The sequence below is a fragment of the Pygocentrus nattereri genome, chromosome 26 (assembly GCF_015220715.1).
Source record: "Pygocentrus nattereri isolate fPygNat1 chromosome 26, fPygNat1.pri, whole genome shotgun sequence".
NCBI lineage: Eukaryota > Metazoa > Chordata > Actinopteri > Characiformes > Serrasalmidae > Pygocentrus > Pygocentrus nattereri.
This window is the reverse complement of record NC_051236.1, coordinates 24430450-24453779: the sequence shown is the minus strand read 5'-3', so window position 1 is coordinate 24453779 and position 23330 is coordinate 24430450. Positions and strand designations below refer to the sequence as shown.

At 38.8% G+C, this 23330-nt stretch overlaps 1 protein-coding gene across 1 annotated transcript in view; it reads right to left on the bottom strand.

Annotated features, from left to right (window-relative positions):
- Positions 1-6348: 6348 nt before the first annotated feature.
- cachd1 (cache domain containing 1) overlaps positions 6349-23330 on the bottom strand; it is a 75669-nt gene continuing 58687 nt past the window's right edge. Inside the window, 13 exon segments of the mRNA XM_017721981.2 lie at positions 6349-9080; positions 13110-13211; positions 14314-14391; positions 17177-17218; positions 17221-17337; positions 18597-18748; positions 19049-19165; positions 19746-19832; positions 20075-20235; positions 20874-20990; positions 21167-21266; positions 22394-22516; positions 22988-23098. Coding sequence (XP_017577470.2) covers positions 8833-9080; positions 13110-13211; positions 14314-14391; positions 17177-17218; positions 17221-17337; positions 18597-18748; positions 19049-19165; positions 19746-19832; positions 20075-20235; positions 20874-20990; positions 21167-21266; positions 22394-22516; positions 22988-23098 — 1555 coding nt within the window. The 3' untranslated portion in view covers positions 6349-8832.

The window sequence follows — 23330 nt, the reverse complement described above, 5'->3', positions numbered from 1 at the left end:
AGGAAGATCAGTCTGGACTTGCTGACCGGTCAGTAAGAGATGCAGTTGGTTAAAAAGGTCTGCTTGCACATGCCTCACGTTCAAATGCTCACAGTATCGATTAGGAATGACTGCCTGGATGAAGGAAACACCTAAGTGCTTGAGTTCAGAGCAGACTTCTGGCATGCAGAGAGGACTATACTGTGAGTAGAAGTGCTCAAATTTTCTATGTTGACCCCACCACCACACACAAAACCCCCCCTCCTGTAACTGAAGCAGCATATTTACACGGCTCCATCACACAAGCCTTTGGAACGCAAGCAAATGCAGACTGTGATCTAAGATGAACTACAGTTTACACAGAGTGAAGAACTGCTATAAAACTAAAAGGAAGAAAAAAAAGTTCAAATTCACATAAAAACAAGGTGAATTTAAATAACATGAGATGTGTTTACAAAGACCCCTACAAGTCAAAGCTAAAAGCTGAAATTTTCAAAATAAAGAGCCGTACCTCAGTATCTTCAGCACCCTGGAGAGTTTAGAGAGATGCTACTGGTAGAATTTGAATAAGCTGAATGCAAGAAACCAACAGCCAGTGATAAAAGGTACAGCAAAGATACAAATGAATTATGTTGTTTACTGTTCCTAAATAATAGAAAACATAATGTCCATGGATTTTTGTGATATGATGTCTACTTGATAAATGAGCCCTCTATGTGCCCACTTGAAACAAAGTGACCTCAACCTCCACGCTCCACTCCACAGGTGACATGGGGCAGTGCATTTTATTTATTTTTTATTTTTTTGCGTCAGCTTTAGGTTTTGAATTTGCCCACTGAAATGTCCTTGAGTAAAGACTTATAGAACACACACTGTTGTGCAGCATCATGAATCAGTTTCGAAAGATAGAAATGGAGCAGATATAAAAATGCTTTTACAATGACTCATAGTGAAGCCCAGCTGCTGCATGATTTTATCAGCCATCCATGGGCAAAAACTAAAATGTTGGATAATAATAGTTAGGCTATTAATATGAATAGGTGTCACAATTGGCCCCTCCCAGTCCTGTCCATGTGTTCGTGTTGTGTTTTGGTCTAGTCCACCTGCTTTTTGTTTTTCCGTCTAGTCCGGCCCCTTGTTTCGTGACTCCGCCCCTGATTGTTTCCACCTGTTCCTTGTCATCCCTGTGATTATTTAAGCCCTGTGTTTGCCCCTAGTTTTTGTTGGTCTTTGTTTGTACTGTTTGATTAAGCTGGTTGTTTTATGTTTATGCTGTTTGGAGTTCTGTGTTCATTTTTGTCATGTCTGTCCCTCCTGCTCTACGTGTTGGCTATATGAAACTGGACCGTTTTGACCATGACCCTGGATTTGCCCATAATAAAAGTCTCTTATCTCAGCATGTGCGTCTGCCTCATCACTCTCCACCGTTACAATAGGTCGAAAATAAGCTGTTTTGGGTTCCAGTTTACCTGAACATTCACTTCATTGGGACGCTGTGCAAAATGTAAATACAAAACAGATTGCAATGATGTGTAAATCAATCAAACCCAACATTTAGTTGAAAACAGTATAAAGACAACATATCAAATGTTGACACTAAGAAAGTTTATTTGCTTTTGAAAAATATATGCCCATTTTGAATTTGACGCCAATAATACATTTTTTAAAAGATGGGATGGGGCATGTTTACCACTGTGTTGTGTCACTTCTTTCAACAACATTCTGTAGCATTTGGGAACTGAGGAGACCAACTGCTTTAGTTTTGAAACTGAAACGTTTTCCCATTCTTGCTTAAATTCAGGATTCAGGATTTCAGCTGCTCAACAGTTCAGGGTTTCCTTTGTCATAGGTCAGTTTAGCACAGCCATTCTGTTGTAATACGTGCAGAATGTGATGTGGAACTGTATTGCTGAAATAAGCAAGGCCTTTCCTGAAAAAGCCATCGTCTGAATGGCATATCATTCAGCATTAATGGTGCCTTCACAGAAGTGCAAGTCACCCATGCCATGTGCATTAATGCACCCCTAAACCATCACAGATGCTGGCTTTTGAACTATGCACTGAAACGAGCTGGATGGTCCCTCTCCTCTTTAGCCTGGAGGATACGGCGTCCACAAAGGATTTCAAAAGTTCAACCGTCAATCCACAGGACATTTTTCCACTTCTGCTTTTTGCCACTTCTCAGTCCATCTTAAATGAGCTCGGGCCCAGAGAAAGCGGTAGCGTTTTCAGATCCTGTTTATGCATGGTTTCTTCTGTAGCTTTCAGAAGTGTTCCTGAGCCCATGCAGTGATTTCCACTTTAATGCAGTGCCACCTGAGGGGCCAAAGATCATGGCCACCCCATATTGGTTTACGGCCTTGTCTCTTGCATACAGAGATTTCTCTGGATTTCCTTAATCTTTTAAGGATGTTATGTACTGTAGGTGTAGATGTAGATCTTTATTTTACATTAAGAAACATTATTGAATTGTTGCATAATTTACCTTCACAGTCTTTCACAGAGGGGTCAGTCCTCACCATCGTTGCTTCTGACAGCCTCTCTGGGATAATCTTTTTATACCCAGTCATGTTACTGACTTGTTGCCAATTAACCTAATTAGTTGTGAGATGTGGTACCACATGTTTTTCAGCATTACACAACTTTACCAGCCTTTACCAGTCAAACACGTTGCTGACATCAGATTCAAAATGAGTATACATTTTTCTAAAAACAACAAACTCCTCAACTTCATCATTTCACTGTCTTTATACTCTTTTCAATTAAATATAGGGTTTAAATTATTTATTAAATTATTTTTTTCAGTTTGTCCCACTTTTTGAGGGGCAGTCATGGGCTGGAGGTTAGGGAACCAGCCTTGATCAAACAGAAGCCTTCTGTTCGATCCCCTGAGCCGACAGTACGTGACTGAGGTGCCCTTGAGCAAGGCACCTGACCCCCAACTGCTCCCCGGGTGCTGCGGATAGGGCTGCCCATCGCTCCAGGCAAGTGTGCTCACTGCCCCCTAGTGTGTGTCTTCACTAGTGTATGTGGTGTTTCACTGCTCTGGTGGGTTTAGATTGCAGAGGTGAAATTTCCCCATTGTTGGACTAATAAGATTCACTTAATCTAAATCTTTACCTTTATTCCAGCTTCAACTCTTTTCAGGAAACTAGTTTTCAGTTTTGTAAAGAAATCTGCAGGGAACTTTCTCACACCTCTGAAGTTCAGTCTTGGAAGCTGGTTGAATCTGATCTGCTCAGAAATATCTCCTGACAAAATGAATATGTTGGCTGTTTTGATAAGTTAATAAATGAAGGGTGGTCTCTGAGTTTTGAACAGTATTTTTTACTTCATTGTGTTTGAGCAAGGTGTACATAAATAATAAAACTACACAATTACAATAAAATTAACGCAGCTAATGAAATAACACATACTGACGGAACCAGTAGTGCGTTTTTAGTGTGTATGAAGTCCTTCATCCTCTGCATATGTTGGAACACTCGGCGTGTACCTTTTGATGTAATAAATGAACATGTTCTCAGGGTAATGCGCTCAAATACAACCTTTACGAGCTGTTAGCAGACTTGTGCGTGAGAGTCTTCCTGTGACCTTAATGTTGTGCTGTCATTATCTGGCTCTGTATTTATGGGTCTCAGCAAGGCACTAACAATGTAGGTCAGCAAGGGATTGATCATTTCACAACGAAACAGGTTTGTGCTAGCAACCTCTGTTCCAGGAATACAATGGTAATCCTGTCCTGTATATGTTACTGTTCAGCCATGCCCTTTCACACTAATCTCCTATCAGTGTCACTCAAAAATGGAAAATCTCTTTATTCTATTTTCAAAACAAGGCCAACCAATGAAATTGAGAAAATGTATTAAGAATTGAAATGGTTTTAAATATCAGTGTATTTCACAGAGCCTGATTCAGAATGATCAGCACCCTTATTGAAATTCACTGATCATTATTTTCTTAAAATATTTTCTTTACTACTTGGCTACACCATTTTCTTGAAATGGCAGGCATCATCAAACAGCTCCCTAAAATGACCCTGAATGAGTAAATACCATTAAATTTAATTGAAGCGATGGTGCAACCTAAGAAATGAGGTATGGCTTTGTATACTCAGAACCCAAACAGCCCAAGGGCAAATTCAGCCAAAATATTTTAGTTTTAGCATTAAAGGCTTTACAGCAAGAATCAAGGCTTTTTAGATACTGACGCTCTTCTGTGATGCACCCTCTAATATATATGGAGCCAAGACAAAATTTTTGAAAATGACTTGTAAGAGATGCAGATGATGTATTACTACTACCGAATGACATTAACGCATTAAAATACAAAGTGTTGACAAATGTTTTGAAACGGTGGTACATTTGACCTGCTCTAAGGTTGTCTGATCATTGCTCCATCAGAAGCTGACGCAATTAAATAACCAGTGATTTTTCAGTCAGATGCTATGGACCTTCAGCTTGCTATGTGAAATCAAATGCATGGCTATGAAAAGCTGAGCTTCTTCCAGAGGTGTCAAATTCAGGTCCAGAAAGTAAAAGTTCTTCCCAGGATTTTGTTCCAACAGGCTGGCTTCTCTAGTTAGATCACACCACCAGCAGAGCCGTCCAGCCTGTTGGAACAAAATCCTGGGAAGGATTTTTACTTTCTGAACCTGGATTTGACACCTCTGCTTTTAACATCATGTAATTCAGATTCCATAAACAAGGCTATGCTCAGAACTGCTGGCACTGTCCATTTCTCTTGTTAATCGAATGCTGTAGGTGTAGAAACAGTCGTAATCACCACCCATGTCCATTTTTCATGTGTCATTCTCTTTATATCCTCATTGATCACAGTCTGCAAAAGTCCAAGCATCTTTTGATACTTCATTAGACAATTTGTGTGACTTTTTATAAAGTTTGCTGGAAATACTTTATTGCTGATTTTATTTTGAGGCTGGATAGATGCTAATCATTCCAGCCCCTCTAGTCCCTGTATCATATAACAGTTAAATTTGCAGTGATATCCCTGTGAATAAATAAATGCAGACACAGAAAAAATCTTGAGCTGTGTAGAGCCACATAACGTCTGCTTTATTTTCTTCAACACTTTTTCCACCCATTTTAGGTTTCCTCAGATATAGTCCTCCTCACTTGGATTTTACTTGGTTCTTTACATGTTTCTGAAAGAAGAAAAAAAAAAAAAAAAAGAGTAAAAATACTACAACAGCACATACAACAGTGAAATGTGCTTTGCATTATTTTTGTGAAATAAATACTGAAACATCTTACTGAAAACATTCAGTAACAGCAAGAAAAGTCAAGGATATAATGAATGAATACAGTTATGACTCACTCAGTTTAGCAGACTAGAGATTCTCCAACAAGGGTCACTAATAGCATCTAAATTGTTTGTCGTGTGCCTCGTCTAAAGGAAGAAAACCGATGTGGTGACCATCGTACTCCCCTCTGCCGACCTAATCCACCTGACATCTGGTCTGTTGACTGAAATCACTCACTTTGTTACCTGTTTTGCTTACATGAGTTTCACATATTAAACATGTTGCAAGCCATTAGTCACCATTAGTATTGGGCCTTAACAAGTTACAAAGTAATGTGTTACAGCAATGCAGTTGCTTACTTTGCTTTGTTGCTGGAATAATGCATTAAAATTCTCATTACGTTAGTTACTGACTTAGGAATTGTCACCTGTGTTACTCACATCTCTCTAAGACACCCTCTAAAATACACTGTCTCTATATAGATTACTCACGCCTGTCCTTGTACTTTTCACACTGGTATGTTACCTTTAACCATTGCCGACAAGACTTTGATTCTGAAAATGAGCAGCGCAGTGCAAGCAACACTGTAAACCTGGCAAACAAGCCATCAAAGCGTCTGATTATGCTAAAATAAAACTGATGGATAAAGATCCCCACGTTGAAGAAAAGAGAGCAGCAATCTCACCTAAACATGCCAGACTCGGCTTTTATTTACAAACAGCCCTTTAAGGTTTTAGGCCCCTTAAGGTTTTCAACAGCATTAGGTGTTCATAATTTTGATCAAGTATAAGTGTCTTTGTCGTCCTTAGAGTGAGGGCAGGTAGGAGTGGGCGATATGACCAAAATATTACATGAAGTTACCTATATTTAGTTTTTAAGTCTGTTCATTAGGAGCAGACAATATAGAATCTGTAGTAACACATACTAGAACTACAATAATAATAATAAAGCTACTACAATGATTTTTATTCAAATGTTTCACAAACTGCACTATGTATGATTAAGTGCTCTTTGTAAGAGTTGATCGGTTTTCTTTGAGTACTGACCACATCCATAATATGCACAGAAAAGCATACTGTGATCATTTATCAGAATGAATAATGCAGGAATAGTACCAAGTAATGTTTATTATGACTGGCTGTGTCTTTTTAAATACAGTCTTTAAGGTTTACTGGGTTTTCCACATTTCCTGTCAATACAAATTTATATGGATTTTAGAGAGTAACACAGACGTTAAGTAATGAATGCGATAACTGTTCAGGATGTAATCAGTAATGCCATTACAGTTTGAGAGAAGCACTTAGTAATTTCAGTGGATTCCTTTGTATAACTACTGCAACAGTAGTCAGCATAGGTGGTTGGGATAGTGTAGTGGTTAACACCTCTACACTGTAGACTGGGGTTCAAGCCACACCTGGGAAAACACCCTACACTATACCAATAAGAGTCCTTGGGCAAGACTCCTAACACCGCCTTGGCCTACCTATGTACAAATTATCAAATTGCAAGTCGCTCTGGATAAGAGCGTCAGCCAAATGCCATAAATGTAAATGGTAGGAGCAATGTGGCAAAAGTATATCACGTTTCCTTACACTTTCATGGTGATATCACTTGACCACATTCTCATGGGAGTACAAGATCATTTCGTAGTCTATAAAACAAGGTCTAGAAATAAAACCAAACATTATATAAGCTGCCATTACTCTGGGAGGCTATAACGTCCCAGTGTATTAGCCTTCAAGTATTGTTATAAGTACCTAATGACATAACCTAGATGTCAGGGCAGACAAGCTGGGCCGAAGGGAGCAATACAATCACTACGCCAGTATGAAACCACACCAGCAGGAAAGCTTATGAGTTTATTTAAAAAAAAAAAACAACAAAACCCTCAATGCATTCTTTGTAGGTACCACGAAAAAGAGTAAATTCAGTACAGCTGCCCTTAAAGTCATGAGATATGAGGGGATATAGGGATAGGACAAGTGTTCACCAAGAAAGGCAAAAAAGCACGAATGTTGTTTAGCGAGTTCTTGTTTTAATATCACTGGTTATTTTCCAGCGCCAACCAGTTAACCCAGTTCCAGTACCTTTAACGTCAAGCAGACGCTGGAAGCCGTGCATGGACTGATGTACAGAGAAGTGCGACAGGATTTCTGCAAAGAGTAGCATCTCGCTAAAACAATAATACGTGAACATATTATTCAGATGGTATAAGGACAAATTACACAAAATGCTTAATATGTTCAAAAAATATTGTAATATCTCCTCCAAACGTCCAAAATTCTGCACATTTCCATTTTTATGTCTCAGTATGTGATTCCGTCTGTGTTCTCCGCATCGTGGACAGCGACTTTGTTAAAAGAATTCATATTTATACATGGTATATTTTTTCTAATCTGTAAACAAAATTTTCCCTCATAAATCATATAAGCATTAAACAGAGCTTTTGGAGTCAAGGGCCAAGTGCAGGTGTTCAGTAGGATTCTGATATTGCTGCCTTTCAAAAAAGGGAAAAATATGACATGATACAAATCAATACTGAATTTCTCATTAAAAGCCAAATATATGACACCATCCTTAGGGAAAATTTTCCATCTGTGCCCACACACACAGAGCTCTCACAACAGTTAATCTCCATAACTCACTCACACAAATAACCAAATGAAATGGATGGTTAGAGCTAGACAGGGATGCTGGAATGAAAGCTTATACAATACAGAGGTACACCTAAGCGGTTTTTCTTGAGGTTACTGCTAAAACGTCAAACAGTTGGCAGAGTTGTGGTTGGGGGTAAAACACTTGGAGCACTAAGACCCTTGGCCACGTTTACACAGACTCTGGAGAATCACTTCCTTGTTCACACTGTCACAAATGACACATAACAGGCTTGGACCAGACCATCCAACGAGTGAAAGCTTCTCTAAATGCCACACATTTCTGCCTCCACTCACAGATGGCTGGTGCTCTCTGTTTCTCGCATTCTCTCTCTTTCTCTCTTTGATGTGCAGCACAGTCAGTCGAGTCCGTCCTTATTTGAAATTCCTTTTTTGTGCTAAAGAACATTCTCACAGTAAAGTGTGTGACGCAAAATGTGCCACGCATCCCACTGTTCGCTGCTGCTTGGCAGTCCAGGAAAAAATAGGGCCTGATACTAGAGTTCAAGGGCCACTCTATCTGACCAGTTCAGTCACTTAATAAGAGTTTCTTCCATTCATTTATTTCCACCTCAGTTCCAGTTAAATAAATAGTAGAAAAATAATCCTTTCGTCTTCATTCTTTTCTTCTTTAAAAATTTGAGATGCTTTGTGGCACTTAAAACAAGTGCAAATCTGCCCATCTACAACCTTGAAAAGGGCTCCGTGAGGGGCACTGTGATTTCAGAGGTTCTCTGTAAAGTCCAGGCTGGGCTGTTGGCCGTTCCTCATCAGAGAGGATATCTGCAGGAGGGCTCGGCCCTGTCCTTTTCTCTCTGAGGGGGCGCATCACCTGCTGCAAAGGCTGAAAGGGGGAGTGGAGGATGAAGGCAGGGCTCGAGTGAAGTGGCATCAAAGGTGGAACACCAGGGGAAGGGGAGTTCAGGTGGGGGAGGGCCCTCAACACTCTGCATCCACGCTGTGAACGGTGACAGCTGCTTGCAAGTGGTGTGTGTGGGGGTGCAGTGGATGGTGTGTGTGCGTGTGCCGGTAGGGATAGAATTTGTGGCTGAGCAGGGCAGCGGTTTGTGGCGGTGTGTCCAGGTCCAGATCCTCGTCATGATTGCCCACGTCCACTCCTGCTGAGAGGGGGTCGTTGTTGCAGGGTGGGTTTTCACTGTCCTCCTGCGGGCTCATGGTGCTGTAACCTGAAGACACAAACATACCTGTTAGACAAAGTAACCTAAATATATTGTCAGCAAATGTGAAATTCAGCCTTCTGTTGATCATCTTTGAGGGGAAAAACAACATTCAAACACTGCAACTACCAATCAGTGGGTAGTATGGATGCAGCGTAAAATTATTTCTATAATCAACTATTATTTGATTAAGCAACTAATCAGACCATTAAGCCTTCTACAATTTACTCTCACTTTGCCTTATCACAGCAAAGCACAGATGAAGCTATACTGCCCCCCACATTTGCTGTATTGTACTGCAATTTAAATGATTTTGACATTATAGTGCACGTTTGATTTTAAGTAAAAGAGTAAAGACTAACATTTTTCATAATGAATATTATTGACAAGTAATCAGCCTTGTTAATAAATCGTTGCAGAGTAGTCTAAAATAATTGCTGCATTAATAAAACAACAGTTTAGGAAGAAGGAAAAATAACCTTCCAACAACTTCTGCAAAAACATGAAGTATCACAAAAATACTTGAGTACCAAGAACTTACAAGTCAGGCTGCAGAGCAGCATCATAACTAAGATCATATGTACTGGTCTCTGAATTGAAGTACGTGATGAAATTCTATTTGTAAATCTCCTGGTCCTTTTTAAGTTTCATCCTTTGTCCTACCAAGCATTCAAATCTCATTCTTGTATCTGAAGTCCTTCATTTCAAGTATAACCCATTTTAATGAACATTTTCATATTGAGAACTATTGCTTCTCAGGATTTCCGCTGTTTGTCTATTCCAGGAACAGCCGTGCGTTTCAAGCTCCATCGCCATAATTAGGTATGAGTCGAGGAATCTTCTGCCCCTCATTAATTTAATCATTCTTCAAAACTTATCCCTCTCCTCCAGATTATGTGTGTGGTGTTCCCACAATCAGACTGATGATAAAGGATGTATCCACACCACACACTTCTACTTAAAAGCAACAATTACCACACTAACCATCCCAAAAGCACACATTCTAAATTCAGGAGTTTGAAATAGTTTTAATATGAAGCGACTAAATGCATGGAGGTGGATTTGAGCAGATAATTTAGAAGCTTCTATGAAATGCGTTCTCAATGTAGCTCAGCGCCTGCTGGTCTCTGAAGGATTAGAGATGACAGTGAGGAGAGACAGATCCTTGCGTTGGGACTAAGCTGACTGGGATGTTCCCCAGGAGTGAAATCCAACTCTTGTACAGGAAGATCTCTCTGAGGATGAGCTACAGAAAAATATTACATAAATAATAGTAGTGATTAAATTCTAAAGACTTCTCATAGCACAAAATATTTGACGGATCATTCATTTCATACACATCGCAAAATGCTGATATTACCATGTTACTTTATGACAATACAAATTTCAACTGACCCAGTATTAAGCCGTATATGTGACAGTGATCCCTTAAACATTAAACTCTATATGTAGGACCACTTTTCGGTTTCTCACTCTGCTAATTTACATTTCTTTCTTTGTAGACTTTATGGATGTAAAAAATAAACAGATCAACCACTTAACTGACAAATCAGCAACTGTTCGAGTAATGCTATCAGCAAAAATATATATATATATTTTATTATAAAGTTATTTTTATTTCATTTCCAAGCAACTGTTGTTGATATTTGAATAGGCAGGTTTATTGTTCAAATCTGAGAAACGTTCCAAACTGTACATGTGAGACTGCAATGCATAATTGGTTGCACTAAAACCTACTAAAGATTTTAAGCAAGCAGCTAAAATCAGTGGTGTTGGGGATCACTATTTAAAAAAAGGTGATAACACGGCTACAACGATCTACCATGTCAAATATCCATGAGTGACAAGACAGTGGTGGTGTGAGGCAATCACACATGGATGTGTAAAATTATAGAGACAATCATGGTGGACAGCTATTCGAGAGCTACTGAGGTACCCCCTGAGTCAAAGCAGCCATGGTCAAGGCATTTATATTTGTTTGAACTTCGGCTAGTAATGAGTGGTATACATAACTTTAGAACTTTCAGTATGTCATCATTTTAATTACAGTCATTTGATCAGCTTTTTATTCTTTGGCTATGTAGTCAAGAATTAGTTTAAGCAAAACTGGGTTTTGGGCTGTTAATGCATATAAATGCTTATGCCTGGTCTCACCTTTCAGTACTTCATTCCATGGTCCATGCAATAACACAGAATTCAGTTGATGTGTGCATGTCATATGTGTGCACATATCAAATATTTAAGAACGGCTTCCAATGTGGCTCAGCAAATCAGCAGAAGACTTGATTTAAAGCTCAGCAATGCTTAAATGTTTTCTGATGCTGATTCACGATTGGGTGTTTCAAGGCACCCTTGGATAAACATTCAGATATCAAAGCAAGCTCACGGATTCAAGGTACATCTGAGCTATTTGGCAGAAGACTCATCTTTGGTCAGGAAGGTTCTTTCAAACTCTGAAGCAAACAGCTACACAGCTGCAGGCGAACAGAACACCGTGTGTTGGTGGTGCGGGAGTGAGTCAGAGCACGCTGAGAAAACCTCAAACGCCGCGTTCCAACACACACACACACACACACACACACACACACACACACACACACACACACACACACACACACAAACAAAAGCCAAATCGATTTGTGTTTTAAAAGGACCCCTTGAGCTGGATGAGTGAGTAGCTAGCTAGTGGGAGGTGACCTTTGCCTGGGCAGTATAAAAATCCGCTTTCGCTCTTCACCGCCTCTTTCCGTTCTCTACACCTATAACGTATCCACTCCTCCTTTTTTTTTTAAACCCTGTTCCCGTCTTCCCTGCTCTGTGTGGAATGGAGGTTTTTTTATTTCTGTTTGTTATACAATGAATTTTAGAAAAAGTCGTCCCTATAAAGAAGCATATATCTAATGCACCCAAAAGCCTTCCACTGCAGAAGGAAACGGGAGCTAGTGGTGAAATTCAGACCTTGCTTTAATTCAGTAATGACTCCATAAAGTATTGCTCGTCTTACTCAACATCTTATCTCTAATACATTCAAAGACCTTTTAATGTTTTTGACAATGTCTCACTTCACTCTTTGAAATCAGCTGCCAGAACAGTGCATGTCTAATCTAACCAGAGTAAAATAGACCAGCTTGTGTAAATCTTTGAGTGCTAGCATATTTTCTATAATAATATAAAAGGAGCACAATACTGCCTGTATTGTTGGACATTTTCTGATTGAGTGTCCGCCCACAGAACAGAATTTGTATTGCTAAGAACTACTTTTTTTTTAAGACTGAAATGTCAAGTATTTTTGTATGAATGTTAGCTTCCCCAAAGCTGTAGTTTAAGATCTATGATGTCCTTTACACGGGGAACTGAGGGACAAGGAAGACCTCTATACATATCTACCAATGCCAATACATAAAAACTGATAAAACCTAGAAACTGGTACTACTTACATGAATTGGCATTACGAAAAAATATAATAGTTATAAATGCAGACATTTCAGAGCAGAAGCCAACTTTAAAATATCAGTGAAATCTAAACATCCGTCCAACGCTATGTTTGTCCATCCAAAGCTATTACCTGCCAATACCGATATGATTCCAATATCATCATTCATTCATAAAAATAACTGCAAGAACAGCAATGAGAAAGCAACTTGTTTCATGCAAGTAAACATTGCTATTTATGCACTGTCACAGGACAGCTCAACACACTGCCCAATGTTGTAAATGTGATCTAAGACACCCACGCTCACAGACTACACCATCGTTCTCGCCCAATGGCAGTAAGGTGCTCTCTTGTCCTCCCAGCTATTCAGTACATGAAGATAAACAAAACACTCCTGGATTAACAAAACCTGCTCTGAATCAACAATGAGTAAAGCACTAAATCATCCTTCCAAACCAATGACTTTATGTCCTATTGGATACCAAGTCATGAATTCAAATGGGATAAATAGAAATGTTCTTCTCATGTCTTTCATTAAGGCTTGACTAATTTAGCGTTTATTAATCTTTATTCAAAGGACATGAGCGTTCAAGACATACACTTACCATGGTCACTCTCTGTTCCTGATCTGCCCCAGTATCTCCGCCTGCGCTCAGGACTGTGCGTGTGTCTCTCAATGACCGCAGCAATGAAGCGTGTGTTACTGACTGTGCAGAGACAGGAAAAACTTGGTGAAATGATAGCAAACTGTGGTTAAATATGTAAAAACCATCACATCTAAACAGGGACTACGGCTACAGTCACAATGCAGAAAAAGTGGATTGGATTCATTTTTCTTTATACATGACTCAAATTGTTTTTTGTTTGACAATGTGAAAAGTAAAAAAAAAAACAAAAAAAACTGAATTTTGCCAGGTTCGATTTAGATTTGGGCCTCTTTCACGTGTGGAGCTGAAGCCTAATATGTCCGATATGCGACAATGTGGCTGCTGCCTGAACAGTCCGTTTGGAATCCATTCCTTCGATCTAACTCAACCTTCAATCAACATTTCATGCACCATGCAGGCACAGACACCATGAAGCAACATCATTGGAAGGCTTGTTACTATGGTTACACTTCATGTCTTTCATTTTGGAGGTTGAATGAGAGAAGTGCAGGCAGTGAAATGAATAAACATGGTGCTTTCTAACTTTCTCTCTTGCTTTCTGACAAGTGAAATCAAAGAGCTATTCAAAATCATGTATACATCAAGTTTTTGGAAAGGAAAAGCAGGTCTTACGACAGGTAAACGAAAGAAACTAAGCTTCCATGGTCTGTTTGATCAGCTTCCACAAACAAAAATTCACAATTTTTTACTCTTTCTCAAAACTTTGCTAGGTGTGGTCCTTCTAATGTTGGCCATTTGTTAGTCAGGTTTAAAGTAGTAGATTGCACAGCACATTTTAGTGACACATGAAATGAGTCTTAATCTGAAGGAAAGGTACAGAACAAGTGTGCTTGTTGGATGAGCCTTTTGCAGATTAGTTCAGGAGCATGACCTTTTCTTGCACATTAAAAAGATAAAAGGATGATCAAATGAAAAAGATCTGGACAGTAAATCAATATGGGACACATATGGGACACTTTTACCTATGGTCTGAAAGAAGTCTAGTATAAGAAGGATCAGAATAACACACATTGTGGGCAGGAATATAAGCACATAAGCTGACATTTTTAGGATATTTATCCTAATTATTCATTCACAACCAATAACTAACATGTAAGAATGACCTTGCTTTGAATGAGTGAATTCATCATAACGCCCTTACTTATTCCTCTGTCCTCATGACTGTCCTCATCTCTTTCATCGCGTTCGTTGTCCAAGTTAGACATCCGCACCGACATCTCTACGCAAGGAGATGGAGAGAGAGCCAGTGATTAGGTGTGAGAGAGAGAGAGAGAGAAGCACGAGAGCAAACAGATTCAGCAGTCCTATATACACATTTCACATGATATTACAATTAGTTTCTCATTCTGTTCAAAGTTCTCCTCGTGAGAATAGCAAACAGATAGACAGTCTTTCAATCCAAGGCTAGTGCAGTAGATAATCTAACTGGTGAAAGCTCAGGAGACACCTGAAGGCACTAATGAAAGTCTATTCTGAGAGGCACCATGGCATTTAAAGTAGTACAAAAGCACAGCAGTGATTAAAGACAAAATGTAAACCCTCACAAGGCTGAGATTTTGGTTATTTTCACACATGCAGGACAGCATTTTCCCTGACTGGCTAATTAAATTAAGTGCATATAAAAGCTCTCTGTAAGTGCTACAGAATCAAAATAAGAAATTAATCATTATACAGTAATAGCCTTAAGTGGACTGTTGGCTTTAATACAAGCATTGCACAGAGATTCAGTCTGGGTTTGCTCTCCAGACTGTATCCAAAGGAAGTCTTCAGACATAGCAGCAAGCTTACAACCAGTAAGTAAGCAAGTAAAGAAAAAGCGGCTGTAACATTTGACGGAAGGCTACTATATGGAAAAGCAGGATTAGAGTAAGAGAATGACTTTCATTTATCTCTCTCTGCATTGCCTTGGTAATCTTTCTTTATCAACTCGTTAGATGACAGGGTCACAGACTGTAATTGGAAAAGGTCAGTGTGTTAAACACCAGCTTTCGTTAATTCAATCATTTTAAGGCATGCTTTTAAAACAAGCACGAATTAAGCATTACAGAGGTATGTCACTCCACAGAGGTGTCAGACATCCCACAATAAACACCCTATGCCATCAACATCTACATTTGGAACTTTCAAAACCAGATAACTGCTGAGGCACAAGTTTATCTATTAAATATATTTATCTTTTGGTTATATACTGGTTTATAGAGCATTTACAGAGAAGAGGCTGTGAAAGACTTCAATCTGCTATAGGCCAACAATGTCATCTCATTAAGAAAGATTCTATTCTATTCACTAGATTTACACAACCTACAGCTCATAACATCGTTTACTTTCACAGAGGCTTAATGGTAAACTGTTTTCAATCAGACTCTCTAACAAATTTTGGCTAGACTAAATTCTGTTTCCACCCACAGCAACGTAATTAAAATTTGAAATAAATGTTAAAAACACAGTCTCATTCACGATCAGTGGGAGACTTAGCTGACAGAGTTAGGTAAGACTGTTTTTTAGCTATGAGTACCTTGTTAGGGCTTCAACATACTGCACACAAGAACGCTGGCTTAACAGAATAAGAACCTTTTCATATTCATCACGGTAGTTTTTAATAGCCTGCAAGTCACAGCTGTCATAAAAAAGACCTCACTATCATAACAACATGGACAGTGCCTGCAGGACTGCAACCCTGGCCTGCAGAGGACTTAACAGCAAAATTCAATCCATTAACCTTTAACTTGTTACTATTCACATAGTCATTATTACGATACATACTTTCTCTCCAAGCCCACACTGAGAGATCTCAACACTGCAGAGATGTGAAGAAACTGGTGTGATAACACTTCAGGGGTTTTAACAGACTTTTAATTTGGTTGTATGGTCATGTGTCCTATGGATGGGCTAAAAGGAAGATACAACTGTGGTTTACATGCTGTTGGGAATACTCACTTTCTGTTTAAAGGACCCAAAGCCTTGTTGTATTTTATTTTTTCCCCAAGCTCCATTTATGATGTGTGTAGTTTTATGTAAATTAATTATATTTTTAATAATATTAACAATGACAATATTGATAATGATAAAACTATAATCATAAAATTAATAATAACAATAATCATAATTATTTAGTTTTTTTTTTTTTAAACAATTATTTTTAAATGACTACTTACCAGTATGTCTTTATCTGACAGAAACAGCCTGGAAACCATTAAACAGGCTTTTTACTGCACCGTTAAGACTGACAAGTGTAAATGAGCTTTGTTCTGATTGGCTGCCCTGTACACTGCCTCTTTCAAAAAGCTTTCTAACCTGTGGGAAACTGGATAGGCTAAATTTTAAAAAATGTGTTCATGTTGTGACATCACAAAAACAGGCTGAATTCAAAACAGTTTCCATAAGGAGAACATACTGGCTGTGGAGTGAACTTTTAACATTACTTAACATTGAAATTTTAACATTGCTTACTTGCTACATCAAATCCTCATTTCAAAAAAGAGAGAAAAACTTCAATTTTCCATGATATGGGCCTTTAAGCATTTCTTGCTATAGCAATCAATCAGATTCCTTGTTTGACTCTTATTTTGCATCATATCAGCTGAATGAGTAACAGTGTTGTTTCAGAGGACAGCCAGACTGAATTTCACAAAACAGAGATCTCAAACCTTTGCTCATCAGAGAAGCATGATATTTGGATTTTATTCTAAAACATTTAATCTTTTTCTGTTTTCATCTGTTTTGAGTCTTTTCTTAAAACATTGACATTAATATCAGCATTTTGATACTTTTGATATATCTTTCCCTTTACTCTCGTAACTACATTTTAAAAATTCCTTCAGTTTGATCAGATTCTGCCTTTTTCCTGGATTGTGAATATCATTCTGAACTGAAATGCCCCAACAACATTTTTATTCTTTGCCTTTTATAACAGCCTTGAAAGCCCTGTCATAGGTTCTCAGCTACAGCTGAGAGAGGCTTTGTGTATTGCACTTCATTCAGAGCTTGCTCCGGCTCTCACTCACCCTGCGCGGCTAGAGGGGACATGTGCTGATGACTCCGGCGGGGATCTGGTGCCTGTAGGCATACACGGCCAAAACCAGCACCATGATGCATCCCATAATGCCTCCTGCTACTGGCCCCACTGGCGCACTCTTTATCATGTTCAGAGACGCCACCTCTTCATCTGCTGGATGACAGCAAGGATGACAGGGTTAACAGATTAAAAAGGAGAGAGAAGAGTGTGTGTGTTTGTGTGTGTGTGTAATACACAAAGACCTTTCAAGGTAGCACAGCTGAACTGTGCAATATAAAACAAGTGTTGATGGCCACATGTAGGATTCATTTTCTAGACACATCATTCTAAAAAGCCATTCTTTCTCAGTGCTAGAAAGCTCTCTGAAATATCATGGAACCATCTACAATGCAGTTCATCAATGAAAATGTCTTAATTGTAACAGCTTCCTAGAAATAGTTTGAAACCTAAAGGATATTAGAATTATATTAGATTCGTTTTATGTATGTATCTTGGTTTTACTGGTCTTACTGAAAACAGTGATGGCAAACTTTAGAACGGCAGTGTATTTAATAAAATGTGTTAATATATCAAAACTGAAAGTACAGAGGCATATATGGCCTGGCCGGAGCAAGCTTAAAGTTCATATGTTTAAACAATTAACAAAGTCAACTTGTAGCTTGTAAAACGTTTTTTGTCATGGGGCTAACCATAAGGGGTAACTTAGTTACCAAACACATCTGTAAGGTACAGCTCATAGGTGCACTCATAAAAAGCAACATAACCTGCTGTAGCCTACTTTAGAAAACAGAGTTGTACATGACAAAGTGGGGCTACCAGAAAAGGCTGCGCTACTGCATTGTGCTATAGCTTGCAAATTAAATCGTAAATTAAATAGTTTTAACAGAAAGAAAAAGTTGAATATTTATGTATTTGTTAACAGTTAATTGGTTAAACATCCCTAATAAAGAGGAAACAAGAAATACATTACATATTAGGAGTTTCAAATAAAAAGTGCTTTATACAGCTTCATTTGCATAGAATTTAATTTTTAAATATAACAAGTAGGAACAGCCAATATGACCATATCATTATAAAGATAAAATGTATCGCAATATACTTTTCTGAACATATTGTGGATATTGGTCATACTTAAAGAACAGTGCACAACGACATGTCTCATTACAGAGACAGCATAATTCGTTTTGTTTAAGTGGACTTAGTGTAGTGCACAATGTAAAACACTGAATAAAAGTCACCCATACTCAGTGTTTGAACTGTTCCAACTTATGAAGCTGAATATTGTGATGCATATTGTGTATTCTGAAATTGTCTACAAATATTGCAATATTTTATTTTTGCCATATCCTCTGCCCCTAAAAGGAAAACCAGTTACAGATCTGAACTCCCTAAAGAGTGTATAAGCTCACCTAAAAGGCCCATACCATCCACATAAGGACTCTTGGCACCAACAATTCCTCCAAAACACTCCTTCTGTAGGGCACAGTAGGGTTTGTCCAGGTGGGTTTTTCCATCACTGTCCACCATACACCACTCACAGTCCAGCACACCAAAGCAATCACTGCACACACAGACACACACACCCAGTATAAAAATGAAAGAAGCCAATGTTCAGTGTATGAATTAGAAGGAGATTGTAAGGAAGACACTATGTATAATTACATTAAACTACAACCTCTTACACTGTTAAACAGTCCTGATCCACCACAAGGGGTCAGTGTTCTTCCAGCTAAACCCAACTCTGTGCAACACTCTTTGGTGAATCACCTGGATGTTTTTATTTATAGTACAAGTATAATAATTCAGGGTCACTCATTAAAAGTGCTGTAATGAAAGTTGTTTCACTCTACATCTGACTGACCTGCTGGTGAAGCGCTGGCTACAACGAGTGTTGATGCATTGTGGCAGGGTGTCCTGCAAACTGGGCTCAATCACTGTCAGAGACAAGGGCTCCTGATGTACCTCACAACTTGGGTTTCTGAAGACATGCAGACAGTTTCATCAATGAAATTGAAAAATTGAAGTTACTACAAATAACTTTATCATAGATATGACTCTCCAACAAAATTCATTATACTATAGAGCTGCTTAAACCAGGCTTAAATCTGTTAATATTTTGTAGTGCAAATTATCATATGATGAGCCATCATGAAGTAGACAAACATCCAGAAGTGTTTTTATCTGCAGGGAATAACAAACAGATTGCTTTTTGTCAAATGAATGCCCACAGAGGAATGCTCAACTGCTCCAAGATACAGATGGATGAGTATTTATTCACTGTGACAAACAAAAACATGAAATGTAGAGGAGAGCTATGTGCTTGCATGCATCATTTCTCTGAAGGCTGCAGACATCAAGCCTCAATCTAAGTAATCTTCTGATCACAATACACAGAAACCATCTAAACTTTTAATTTGGGCTGTATTCCCTTGACATATTACATAGACAAAACCCAGAAGTATGATGAAAGATATGAACTCTTATGTTCCTTTCCTTGACCCCTAAAAATGACAAGTGAAAATCCTGAGACTTCCAATAAGGTTACAGGAAAGAGTTACCTGTTTTCTGCATTAGTGAGATTGCCTGTACACTCATTCACCTCTAGAGGGCACTCACAGGGACATTCACACTCATTCTGTTCCATTCTGAGGATAAAAGAGAATAAAAAAATTCAGTTGCTGTGTAAGCTTTATAAAAACTGGTTGTGAGAATTCTGAGCATATTTATTACATTCAGAATAGCAGAATAGGTGGATTCCTGATTAAACCTTTTGGTAAAGCAATAATCTTAACACTTAAAAATGCATAAATGAAATATATATATAAATAAAAATACATACATAAGCGTCATTATTCTGCAAAAATAAATAAAAAACTGATATATCCACCTATGGCAGTTCAGACAGAGGCGATCCACAGTGCTGCATGCACAGAAAGCCAACGAATCACAAGTCTCATTCACAATGCCTGCAAAGGCATTGGTTCCTGGAATACGGGTGAGCCGATACTTTGAACAGTGACTGCCGTGAACCAGATTGGTCAGATCACCCTGGAAATAACAACAATCTTAAGTCAACAAGCAAAACCAAGAACACATCAGTGGCCACTTATCATTATACTTATGATATATTTAAAGCTGTACTAATATATATATATATATATATATATATATATATATATATATATATAGACACACACACACACACACACACACACACACACATATATACATACATACATACACACACACACACACACTTTATGTCTATATTTAAGCTATAAACATATGAAGTACTCAGTGAAATGGTATTCTGTTTGTTTGTTACTTCTCTATTTAGCTGGTTGTCCAATTGTCACTTGAAATTTTATGTTTTAGCCCTTCAGTTTTAACATTTGCCATAAAATAAATCCTTAAGTTGTATTATGGAAGTGGACGCTACACAAATAAAGTTTTATGTTGCACATTGGGGGAAAAAAAAATAAAATAAATAAGCCAATGCTGTTAATTTACAGTTGCTGTTATTACAGTCCTTTCCACCAGGTGGTGGTACAAAGCTACTAGAAAGAGGAACTTAACTCAAATGTATAAGGGTCTCAACCTGGCTGTGGGCATTTGGGCTAGTCTGATACAGGGGGAATATAATCAGGCTCTGCAAGTAGAAAATGTTGCATCACTGCTTCACTCACCACGATGCTAGTGTTAAACTTATAGAAGCGTTGCACCGTCCGGTCACTGAAGCTATTACACAAGTTTTTCTTCACAAAATTTGGGTGATTAAGAATGTCGTTCGCCACCAGTGGCTCCTACAAAAATAAAAATAAACTTTTGAGAATCTAAATTTGTATGTATTAAACTTCAGACACAAAGAAATCAAAAACAATATAATTTCTACAACAAATATTTATACCATTACCACAAATGTATTTCAACTAGTAACTTTATTGAGGAGTGTGGCAGAAAAAGAGGTCTGCTGCAGTACCTTATGGGTGATATGTTGCTGTTCTGCTGGAGCGTGGCCCTTGGGGTCAATCAGGGTGGGATGGGCCACCAGATAGCCTCTGTCCTCCATAATAAAGCATCTACACACACAGACAGTAAAGGTCAGCCATTCAGTTGTCATCATCTCAAAAGTCTTCCACATCTGACACAGGACATATCTTTTTTTGACTGGTAGAACCACAGACAAAGGTCAGTGCATACAGGGGTGATGGCAACCTTTGAGAAGTTACTGGCTCAACTTCGGACCATAAAGCTATGCGGTTGAGATGTAAACGACGAAAATAGCTTACAACAGCACATTTTCAACAGATGGGGCAATAATGGAATGTATTGTGAAAACATTAGGCTCACACACATACTTAAAGGAAGGAATGCAAGTGTCCAAAAAGCCTGGGTGCAAGGGGTGTGTTCTACTTTCTTTAGAAATCCTCAGATCCATGAGACAGCTCAGAATAGTCCTCTTGTGCATAACACACTGGGCCATTCCACTCAACTAATCCTGTTTAATGGCCCTAGAATTCAAAACTCACCGAACACTGAGGCCTAACCCTTTCTGGAGCATGAGAGAAGAGAGGGAGAAAAAGAGAGAGAAAAATAGTGATAGGGATACAGAAAGGGGGAGGGGATTGTAGGCATGGTTAGCAAGAAGAGAGGGTGACGGAAAAGAGTAGAAGATGCAAGAGAACAGAAGAAAGAAGAGGAGAGGGGTAGAGCAGAGAGAACTGGCACCTAACATAACAGGATGTGTCTGGAATGCGCTCCTAATCAGCTTATCTCCTTTTGTGTTTCACCAGTAATACCCCAACTCTCTCGCTTTTTCTCCTTCCAAACATTGCTCCAGTGATTATTTTGTGAACCTTCTTCAGTCTTTTTTTTTTTAATCATCAACTGTTCTTGGTATTTTTCACTCGCTCTTTCTTTTTTTCTTTTACCTCAACCCCTCTGAACAGTTACACCCCCCTCTTCTCTCCCAGCCCCCCTTTCTTTCCCTCCAAAGGGAGACGAAGGAGGGCCCAATGAATGCTCCTTTTTAAACACAGGCAAATCTGATTAGTTTCATATAAAAGAGTTTTAGAGAGCCTCAGGGCATTTCTCTGGACACCTCAGCCGGAGAGAGCTGGATCTTGGCAGGCTAGGGAGAGAGGGAAGAGTGAAAGAGAAAACGAGCGAGGCGGGAGGTGAGAGGGGCAGGGTGGGGCAAGCTTACCGGATTTTGTTGCCCTTGTCCTGGTTGCAGATAGGCAACAGATCCAGCAGGACCTTATAGAAGTAGCGCAGTGTAAAGTCGATGCCCATAACTGCTACTGCATAGCCTGGAGCCATCTGAGAACTAAACACAAGAGGAAAATAATTAAAGATACAAAATGGAGAAAGGGTAGAGGAGGATACATCAGTGTCAAACTGACTGAGCATTCATCAGAGATCATCACACATATGGGTTACAAGATCCTCCTACAATCACTGTTCATACTTCACGTCAAGGCTGAATAATCCAGAGGGGAGAAAAAAAATCTTTTCACAATCTTTATCAACACCAGCCTCTGTGGCATTCTGCCAGTTTCAAACATTTTCGTCATACCTCTAAACATAACTTTGCACGTGCACATACATGCACACACACTCCACTAAACACAAAACAGACATGCCGATAAAACTGAGCTTCTAAAATGTAGTGTGTTGTGCTTTTTTTAGACAGCAAACAAAAAAAAGGATGAGTCAAACCTAGTAAATGATGCAATGACATTACCACCAAAGTTACCGTGATTCATCTAAACAAAGAGCTGAATGAAACCAGACTGACCTAGAGGCATGGATTGTGTGGCTGATTGTGACCACATAGCCAGCTCCACCAACATCCAGGTAAGGTCCAGTAAAAGTGATAAGACCAGGATTTGCCACAGCATGAAGGTACCTAGAAGAGCAAATGATAAATTGTCTTGTTAATCACTAACAGCTACACTTCAGTAATCTAAAATGGCTTTTTTTCTTCACTAAAATAAATAAAAAATAAAAAATAAAAAAAAATCAATGTTTGGGTAGTTGTGGGCATCCCCTGAAATAGCACTTGGTGTTTGCTTATTTTTCACAAATTATATCAATGCCTTAAAAGCATCTCATGCAATCTGCTGATTAAGACATGAACC